Source organism: Physeter macrocephalus, chromosome 4, assembly GCF_002837175.3.
Source record: "Physeter macrocephalus isolate SW-GA chromosome 4, ASM283717v5, whole genome shotgun sequence".
In the NCBI taxonomy this organism is placed as follows: Eukaryota; Metazoa; Chordata; class Mammalia; order Artiodactyla; family Physeteridae; genus Physeter; species Physeter macrocephalus.
In genome coordinates this window covers 66,782,258-66,793,030 of record NC_041217.1, presented here as the reverse complement: position 1 = coordinate 66,793,030, position 10,773 = coordinate 66,782,258, and the positions used below count along the sequence as shown (strand labels likewise).

Genomic DNA, 10,773 nt, shown 5'->3' with positions numbered 1-10,773 from the left:
GGTGACAAACCCACAGCCAACATCATTCTCAATGGTGAAAAACTGAAATCATTTCCAGTAAGATCAGGAACAAGACAAGGTTGCCCACTCTCACCACTATTATTCAACATAGTTTTGGAAGTTTTAGCCAGAGCAGTCAGAGAGGAAAAAGAAATAAAAGGAATCCAAATCAGAAAAGAGGTAAAACTGTCACTGTTTGCAGATGACATGATACTATACATAGAGAATCCTAAAGATGCTACCAGAAAACTACTAGAGCTAATCAATGAATTTGGTAAAGTAGCAAGATCCGAAATTAATCCACAGAAATTTCTTGCATTCCTATACACTAATGATGAAAAATCTGAAAGAGAAATTAAGGAAACACTCCCATTTACCATTGCAACAAAAAGAATAAAATAACTAGGAATAACCTACCTAGGGAGACAAAATACCTGTATGCAGAAAACTATAAGACACTGATGAAAGAAATTAAAGATGATACAAACAGATGGAGAGATATACCATGTTCTTGGATTGGAAGTGTCAACATTTTGAAAATGACTCTACTACCCAAAGCAATCTACAGATTCAATGCATTCCCTATCAAATTACCAATGGCATTTTTTTACAGAACTAGAACAAAAAATCTTAAAATTTGTATGGAGACACAAAGACCCCGAATAGCTAAAGCAGTCATGACGGAATAAAACGGAGCTGGAGGAATCAGATTCCTTGACTTCAGACTGTACTACAAAGCTACAGTAATCAAGACAATATGGTACTGGTACAAAAACAGAAACATAGATCAATGGAACAGGATAGAAAGCCCAGAGATAAACCCACACACCTATGGTCAACTAATCTATGACAAAGGAGGCAAGGATATACAATGGAGAAAAGACAGTCTCTTCAATAAGTGGTGCTGGGAAAACTGGACAGCTACATGTAAAAGAATGAAATTAGAACACTCCCTAACACCATACACAAAAATAAACTCAAAAGAGATTCGAGACCTAAATGTAAGACCAGACACTATAAAACTCTTAGAGAAAAACATAATATTACTCAGCCATAAAAAGGAATGAAATTGGGTCATTTGTTGAGAAGTGGATGGATCTAGAGACTGTCATACAGAGTGAAGTAAGTCAGAAAGAGAAAAACAAATATCGTATATTAACGCATATCTGTGGAGCCTAGAAAAATGGTACAGATGAACCAGTCTGCAGGGCAGAAATTAAGACACAGATGTAGAGACCAAACATAAGGACACCAAGGGGGGAAAACAGCGGACGGGTGAAGGGGATGGTGTGATGAATTGTGCAATTGGGATTGACATGTATACACTGATGTGTATAAAATTGATGGCTAATAAGAACCTGCTGTATAAAAAAATAAATAAAATTAAATTTAAACATTAAAAAAAAATAAAAAAATAAAAATTTGTTGAGGGAAGGTCATATTAATTGTTCTTACCGTAATAAAATAAAATTTTAAAAAATATTGCAAAGTACTTCTTTGTTCCTACCTCATTGTGCACATATGTAAATATTTCCCTAGGGTAAATAATAAGTAGAATGTATGGATCAGAGTCTATAGATATGTTTTAATTTAAATCATCTTTTAATTTATATACCCAGTGGCAGAGTATGAGAGTATCTATTTCTCCACACTACTGCCAAATTTCATAGTTTCACACAAAATTTTGCCAATCTGATGGATAAAATTGGTATTCAACTACTGCTTTAATGTTTGTCTTTCTGATTCTAGTGAGGTTGAGTGCTTTTAGATGTTTACTGACATTATATTTTTTCCTCCGTTAAATGCTTTTTATTGACTTGGCCCATTTTTCTAGTGGTTTTTTAAAAAATAATTGATAGAGGTTATTTATTTATACCAGAAAAATACATACATTGTTTTGTTCTAAAATTTCAAATATTTATCTTAGCCTGTTGCTTGTCTATTAAGTTTATGATGTCATTTACCTCAGAGATGTTTTGAATTTTGATGAAAAAATTTATCAATCTTTTCATTTGTGGATTTTGCTTTCTATGTCTCATTTATGCAGGTTTTCCTTTAGCTCACAGCAGATTCTCAATATTTTCCAGAAATAATTGTATAGTTCTATGTTTACATTTTGGGCTCTTTATTTTTTGTGTGAGATATGAAGATACCTTTATTTGTTTTTGAAAATGCTATTGAATCATCTGAAACTTTTCACTTATTCTAAATGCCCCTTTTCTCATATAGAAAGTTCCCACTTATATATGAGTCTTTTCTTGTGTATATGAGTATTGTCTATTCTCTTCATTGTTCTATTTATCTATTTCTTTCTCAATCCTGTATTTAGGGAGGCGTTTCCTGACCACTTTACCTGAAATAGCCCTCATCCATTTTCCATCACATTACAGCATTTTATTGTCTTCATGGCATGTAAGAAACCTCTTTAGGTTTCTTATTTATTTACTTGTTTGCTTGTGTATTATAAGCTCCATGATGACAGGGGTCGTCTCTGCCTTTTTTAGCACCTAGAACAGCACCTAATAGACTTTCAGAAAATTGTTGCTGAATGAATGAATGAAGGCCAATGACTTTTTATTTTTATTCTTAAGGTTTGAATAAATTTTTTTGTCAAAGGAATTTGCACTGTTAACCAAAGAAGTGGGTAGAGAAGGACCTTTTATCTTCTTGAAATTCTTCCATGTATGTTTATGGATTCTATTCACATGTCACATTGCTTAAATATTGAACCTTTGGAAAAATTCATTCAAAGAGGCAGAAAAGGGTGATGTCTGTTTATTACAAGCTTTGGGGATACTTCCTTTTAGGGTATGGAATTTGGAATAGCCAGATACAATCACTGAATAGTGGCTCAAGACAATCATTAATTCATTCTGCAACTATTTATCCAGCACTCTGGTAAGTGCTGGGAATGCAATGGTGAATAAAATAAACATGGAGCTTATGGGGGTGCAGACACTAATAAGACAACCACAACAACGGATATACAATTATAAACTATGATCATTTCTATGTAGAAGAATTATAAGATTCTTTCAGTGCCTGTACAATCAAGGGGGTAAGAGAATATTTCACTGAGGAAGTAACCATTGAATGGAGATTTGAACCAGATGAAGAGAGGAATGAAACTTTTTAACAGAGGCCCTGAGGTGGTAGGAAATGAAAGAAAAAAATGATAGACGTCTGAAAGTAGCTAAATAGAAAGGTTGAGCAGGAGTGTAGCTCTGGTGACATAGCAGAGGCCAGATCAAAGGAGAGTGTAGTTTTTTAAGGAACCTCCATACTGTTCTCCATAGTGGCTGTACCACACGACCCAGCAACCCCACTACTGGGCATATACCCTGAGAAAACCATAATTCAAAAAGAGTCATGTACCAAAGTGTTCATTGCAGCTCTATTTACAATAGCCAGGACATGGAAGCAACCTAAGTGTCCATCAACAGATGAACGGATAAAGAAGATGTGGCACATATACACAATGGAATATTACTCAGCCATAAAAAGAAATGAAACTGAGTTATTTGTAGTGAGGTGGATGGACCTAGAGTCTGTCATACAGAGTGAAGTAAGTCAGAGAAAAGCAAATATCATATGCTAACACATATATAAGGAATCTAAGGAAAAAAAAAAGGTCATGAAGAACCTAGGGGTAAGATGGGAATAAAGACACAGACCTTGTGACCACCTAGAGGGGTGGGATAGGGAGGGTGGGAGGGAGGGAGATGCAAGAGGGAAGAGATATGGGAACATATGTATATGTATAACTGATTCACTTTGTTATAAAGCAGCAACTAACACACCATTGTAAAGCAATTATACTCCAATAAAGATGTTAAAAAAAAAAAGAGTGTAGTATAATGACAAAGACAAAAACAAAATAAACAACAACAAAAGGACCTAAGTGGATTTTAGAGTAATACAAACCCTGGGTTCATGTATGAGTTTTGGTGCCTATCAGCTGTGTAATCAGATAAGTTTTAACCTCTTCCTCCTCAATTACTTTACTGATGAAAACAAACCTCATTGGGTTACTGTGAATATTACATGAGATAGTCCTTGGCACGTGTTAGATATCCATGGTATAGTTATAGTACTCCTAGGTTTGTTAATGGTTCTTTTGTGTTTGTTAGCTGCTGGACACCCTAATTTTAATCAAACAAAGCAGAAATAATCACTGGTATTGGAGATTCACAGCCTGAAACCAAGTAAGAGTTTCCAAAAGAAAATTCAATCAACAGTTTTTGAGCAACTTGTGAATCCTTAGTTCAGTTAAAATCTGTTTTTGAGCATCTCCTTTGTACGAGGTATAATGTATTCTTTTGGAGATACAAGAATGAGTCATTTTGAAGCTAATGATTAAATGGGTAATTTTATAACAATGTTATGGAGGATCTAATAGAAGCAAATTCAGTGTGTGAAGGGAATAAGGTGTAGGAGACAGTCCTTGAAGAAGGAACCACTGGGGAAGGTCATGGAGGGGAGAAAGTAATGGCCAAGAACCCACAAAGAAGGTGTCATGAAAGAGAATTGTGGCACTCTTCTTCAAAAGGCTGCTAAGAGAGGGTGGTTACCCAAGGCAGTGCTCGCAAGGCTGAATGGCTGCTCACAAAGAGCTCTGATCTTTGTAGAAGGACATCCTGGATCATGGTCATGGGTTAGTGCTAGACTACAGCCAAGATCAATGTCTCCAAGGTCTGCCTGTGTGTTTCCTTTCTGGGCATGTTTGTTTGTGGTCTCATTTATAGCAATGCAGTGTTCCTGCTGCTGGCAGTGAGTAGGCACTGAGACATATTTTATCTCTCCAAATCAATGCCATGAAACTATGGTCATCATCCTTTTGTGATCTGTGGATCACTTGCCCCTGCCCCCTACCATGATGCCACTTTAGTCTTTTGTATTTGATTAGTTTTTGGCTCCATCCTCTTCAGGCAGAACTATCTGAATACCTATTTTTTTTTCTTATCACTTTGGGTGGGTCAGAGTTCTACTGCCTAGAAAACATCATAGAAAGCTCCTGTTTCCTAAAAAAAGTGTCTTAGCTATGTCATCCTATTATTTACTCTATTCCCATTATTGCCCATTAAAATCTTATTCATCCTTCAAGAATCTGATCATATGCTCATTTCCTCATGAAACCTTCTCTGATCACTCAAGCTTAAAGGGATTTTGTCTCCCTTTATAATTTTGTTTTACATATTTTTCCTAAAAGTGGATCCAGTGTTTGTTGACTATTAGTGTTACCTGGAAGAGAGTTTCTTTTTTAAATAAACTTTTTTCTTGAACAGTTTTATATTTACAGAATCACTGCAAAGATGGTACATAGATTTCCTATTTACCCACTACCCAAGTTCCCCTATTATTAACATCTTACATTAGTGTAGTACATATGTCATAGTTAATGAACCAATATTGACACATCATTATTAACTAAAGTCTCTACTTTATTCAGATTTCCTCAGTTTTCCCCAAATGTCCTTTGTCTGTTCCAGCATCCCATCCAGGATGTCACATTACATTTAGTCGTCCTGTCTTCTTTGGCTCCCTTAGCTGTGTCGGTTTCCCAGACTTTCTAGTCTTGGGTGACCATGAAAGTTTTGAGGATTATGTATCAGGAATTTTGTAGAATTTCCCTCAATTGGGATTTGTCTGATGTGTTTCTCATGATTAGGCTGGAGTAATGTGTTTTTGGGAAAAAGACCACAGAGGCTAAGTGCCATTCTCATCACATCATATCAAGGATACATACTATCAGTGTGACTTATCAAAGTTGATGCTAACCTTGATCACCTGGCTTGAGGTAGTGTTTGTCATGTTTCTCTACTGAAAAATTACCTTCTCCATTTCCATACTGTACTCTTTGAAGAAAGTCACTGTGTGCAGCTCACACTTAAGGAGTCGGGGGTGGGGAAGTGAGAGGGGAGGTTATGCACCACCTCTTTAAGAGTAAAGAGTATCTACATAATTATTTAGAATTCTTTTGCATGAGAAATTTGTCTATTCTCCTCCATTTGTTTATTCAATCATTTATTTATATCAACATGGACTTGTAAATATTTATTTTATATCTTGAGTTATAATCCAATATTACTTTACTCATTTTGTTGCTAAGTTGTTCCAGCTTTGGCCACTGGGAACTCCTTCTGTTCGCTCTGTGTTCCTTTGCCATATCCCCATCATTTTTGTGTATGCTTTCTCAATTTGGGGCACTAAAAGATTCTCCAGGCTCATCTGGCACTAAAATATTCTTGAAGATCATCATATTTCCTGCCCCAGTCCTGGAATTAGCAGTTTCTCCAAGGAACCCTGGTTCCTTTTATTGGAGAATGGTATTAGAAGTCAAGATCTGGGTACTAGGTTTGCTCGTTGCTATTGGGGTGTCATTGCTTCTAGGCCCTCTTAGCTTATATAGTAAGGAGATAGATATATGTGTGTGTGTACTAACCTGTATGTACACATATCTATAAATATTTCCATATGTGACCATCTATATCTCTATTAAGCTAAACGTGAGTTCATGCTGATGTCTCAACTCTAATCCACTAATAACATGGATTATTCTAGGGGAGCTTAAAAATACAGAATTTCAGGTAACATTCCAGAGCTAATAAATTAGGATAAATATTGACCTTACATCTTTTGAAAGGCAAACACATTAACATCATTAAATGTTTTTCTTGGTTTAATACTGGAATCAATATTAAAATTATGAAAAAAATTGTAAATGTAAGTTTTACTTTATCACCATTCCCAATTTGGGTAAGTATTTATCTTACTAAATCTTTGTTACCCACCTATAGTTTGGCTAATTTTACTTCCATGAGTATATAATCTAATAGAGTTTGAAAATTCTTATATTACATAACTATTGAATATCCCAGAGTTTGAAAATTCTTATAGTATGTGACTATTGAATGTCCCATTCAAGTATTAAAATCTATGATTTAAAGTTCTGAATATAGAAATAAACACTGTAAGAACACAAAGATGCAAGTTGTGTTCATTCATGTTGAAAGTATCTGCCTCACTCATTTCCTCTCCTTCTCTTTCTTGTTTTCTTGCATTTCTGGTGGGCTGCAGGCTCCAGTTCCAACACCATCTTCTGAGATGATCCTGATTCCCAGAATGCCCTCGGTGCTGCTACTGCTGCTGCCTATCTTGAGTTCTGCAAAAGCTCAGGTTAACCCAGGTAACACAGCCAGTGCTCAGCCCCATGCTGGAAGACAGCTGAACACTCAAGCCCATCAATGTTCATCTTGGGAAAGGCACTGCTAAGGGGCCCAAAAGGTCGTTCCTCCCTCCCTGTTTTTCCCTCCATGGTGAAACCTGGCCATAGCAGGAACAGAAATTACTATACTCTCTCTATGACATATTGTGAAAGGGCTTCTTATATGGAGTAGGGTAGAATAAAAGGAACATTTTAAAAAATGGGAGGTGGAGGAAGCAAACATTTGCTTCTGCATCTTCTGGGACACCGAAGGAGAGAATTTTTATATGCCTTGGAGAAATTCTGCAGGTTGGTTTTCTAGTTATGTTTGGATGTCTGAGGCCTGTATTTTACTTGGATGTCATGTTATGTTTCGGGGACCCTGGTCTTGTAGGATCTCAGGCAGTTTCCCTTTCCTACAGGGTGTGGCCATGCTCAAAATAGGTATGTTAGTCCCCTTCCCCCAATTTTTAAAATTACATGCATATTTTCACTTTAAATTGAAGTATACAATTGTATCACTTGTCTATTACCATAGAAATGCCGCTTAACAACTTATGCAAAATTGGTGATTTAGTCTGGTCTTTGTTGGACTATTCTTCTGGTCTCTTCTGGATTCATGCACATATCTGGGAGTAAGCTGGTTATCGGCTCATTGAGGATGGCCTTGGCTCTGACAACTGGGGCAACTTTGCTGTGCTCTCTTCCAGCAGATTAGTATAGATATGTTTTAATGGAAATTGCACAGCAGCAAGAGCAGAAAGGGAAACATGCAGCATGTTTCAAGCCAGTGCTTGAGTCATGTTCTCTGAGATATCAGTGTTCAAAGCAAGTCACGTGGCCAAGCCCAGAGTCAGAGTGGGAGAGCACAAAAAATTACACAGGGAAGGTCTGAATACCTTCAGGAAAGGGAAGGGTGAAGGGTTGAAGTCATTTTTTTCATTTTGCCACAAATATAAATATAGGAAAGTAGATATAGCATAAGTGCTCAATTTGATGAATTTTACAAACTGAGCACATCCATCTAAGCAGTATCCAGATTAAGAAACAGAACTGTACCAGCACTTCAGAGGCTCTCCTCACACTCTCTTTCAGTCACTTTTCCCCACCCTCACCCCAAGGGTAGTCATTATTTTGTTTTCTAACAACATAAATTCATTCTTCCTGGTATTGTACTTTATTTAAGTGGAGTCATCTTTGTGTCTGGCTTCTTTCATTCAATATTTTGTTCATGATATTCATCCATATCATTGCATGCAGTTGGTGACTGTGTCCATTGTTGTATATTATTATTTTATTTGAACATTTTATTTATTCAGTCTACTGTAGATGGGAATTTGGATCATTTCCAGTTTGAGCTCATTATGAATAAAGCTCCTGTTACCCTTCTTGTAAAGGTCTTTTGATAGAGGTATATACTCAAGTCAAAAGACTTGAGTATATACCTAGAAGTGGCTTATGTGTTTCATATAATCTGTTTTTCTACATGTGGCCAAAGAGTTTTCCAAAGTTATTTTACCAATATACCACCCCATGGCAGTGTATGAGCGTTCTAGTGGCTTCATTCTATATTTGGATTCCTGAGGGCATTTTCATTTCCTCTTCTTTATATAGCATGAGTGTACATTTGTGAAATGCTCACCTTATTACTTTCTTATAATAAGCTTAGTTGGTGTATCCCAGATCTGAACTTTGACACCATTCTTTCATTTTTCTGCTTTGTATTCCTCTCACCTAGTTGAAGTCTGGTTGCCTCCTACTCCATTTACCAAGCCCAGTGTCATTCTCCCTGCTTTGGTCTCCAAGGAAGAGTTGCTGTGAATGCACAGAATGGTAGGATGTTTTGGTGCTTGGCACACTCATAGAGACTGGTATGACATGATGCTATTTAAATGACTAAACCCAAAGAGCTAGCCATCTGTGTTTGACAACATCGCTGTAGCCCCCTGGAACAGAAAACAGGCTGTTTGAAGACAGCAAGCAGTTATCTTGAAAACATTTTTCCCCGTTCCTGGCATCAACTATTTCTACTGGCTCTTTCTGCCAAGGAAAAAGAAATCAAGGTCTTGACTTGCAAAGATCTTTATAGGAACATGGAATATTTGAGGTATGCTGAGGGGATAATACTTCCCTCTACCAATTCTTGTATTTTACCAAGTTAAGCTGGAGACAAGCAATGGGAAGCAGTGAGTCTAGTCACAAAGCTTGGGGCTCATGGAGGCTTAGGGCTTACACACACTGATGAACTCAGAGTAGGTACATAACAAATGCGTGTTGATTTAAGGATGACTTTTCAGAAGTCCTTATGGGTGTCACCGAAGGACTGAAAGTAATAGAGTAAATTCTTGGCCAGTTAGATTTTCCCCACAGGCTGGCCATTTGGTATAAATAGATGAAATGTTGGAGTTAAGTCAGGAGAATTGGGTTGTAAACAAATCTTATATACAATCTTTTGTTAAATATTGAAATATGTTTTAATGGATTATTAAGTGTAAATATTGTTTGGCAAATAGTAACTGGGCTAAGCATTAAATTCAATTAATATATAAAGTCTAAAACAAACACTGATTTAAGCTCATTTTGAAGATTTCATCATGGCCATTGGTCAGTGAGCCTTCTGCCTTAGTATGACTTATTCATAATAAGGATATTGAATATTTAAAAATGTCAATCTAGACAAAGAAGCAGAAGCCAACAGAGGGTGAACAATGTTTCTATTTAGAGAAATTCTCTACAATTGAGATCATAAGTGTCCTACAGTTGCCACCCCCATGGAGGCTGCAGAGTAGTGCTAGTGTGATACAGTTCAAGGCATGAGGGCAGTTGGGCTGGTGGCTCACTGCTCTGAAGCACTGGAGTTTTGACAGTGGCAGCAAAGCAGGTAGTGGGTCAGGTGATGTTAGTAGCATTTCCAGTAGTGGCAGTGTTGAAATTGGTATTGTCACTATGGGCTGCTGTGGAAGGTTTGCAAGTCCATATGGGAAATACTGACATACAGGTGTGTGTACATAGTCTTGAAGTGTGAAAAGTGTGCCTAGCCCTCTTCTAGCTGCAACAGTGCATCAGGGATTGGGACCTACTGACTGTCAGTTCAAGGAGGCAGTCACTGGAAAAGTTTGAGACAGTTCCCTCTGTCAACATCTTGTCTCAGGAGAATCATTTAGCTATTGGCATCTGCATCAAAGAATCATACCAACAATTTCTGAACAACATTTCTACAAATCATCAAATGATTTGGATATTATTAGAACATTCTAATGAATGATTTGCAGTTCATTTGGAAAATAATATTTAACTCACTTAGAAAATTATTTTGAGAACAATCCTAGTTACAGTCCTGGCTTGGTTTTTTTTTTTTAATTGAAGTGTAGTTGCTGTACAATATTATAGGTGTACAATGTAGTGATTCACAACTTTTTAAGGTTGTACTCCATTTATAGTTATTATAAAATAGTGGCTATATTCCCCATTTTGTACAGTATATCCTTGTAGCTTGTTTTATACCTAATAGTTTACACCTTTTAATCCCCTACTCTCCCCTCTGGTATTTCCCCTCCCCCCTTCTTTAT

The 10,773-nt window shown here is 36.8% G+C and overlaps 1 protein-coding gene across 2 annotated transcripts in view; it reads left to right on the top strand.

Moving 5' to 3' along the window:
* DDR2 (discoidin domain receptor tyrosine kinase 2) overlaps positions 1 to 10,773 on the top strand; it is a 161,023-nt gene that overhangs the window by 90,494 nt on the left and 59,756 nt on the right. Inside the window, exons 1-2 of one of the 2 annotated variants that reach the window (XM_028488710.2) lie at positions 7,107 to 7,186; positions 8,943 to 9,037. Coding sequence is in view for 1 of the 2 variants with exons in the window: in XM_007113904.4 (XP_007113966.1) it covers positions 7,105 to 7,186 (82 nt within the window). In the remaining variant the exon portion in view is untranslated. Of the gene's footprint in view, positions 1 to 7,077; positions 7,187 to 8,942; positions 9,038 to 10,773 lie in introns of those variants that run through there. The other variant, XM_007113904.4, reaches the window with a different exon arrangement.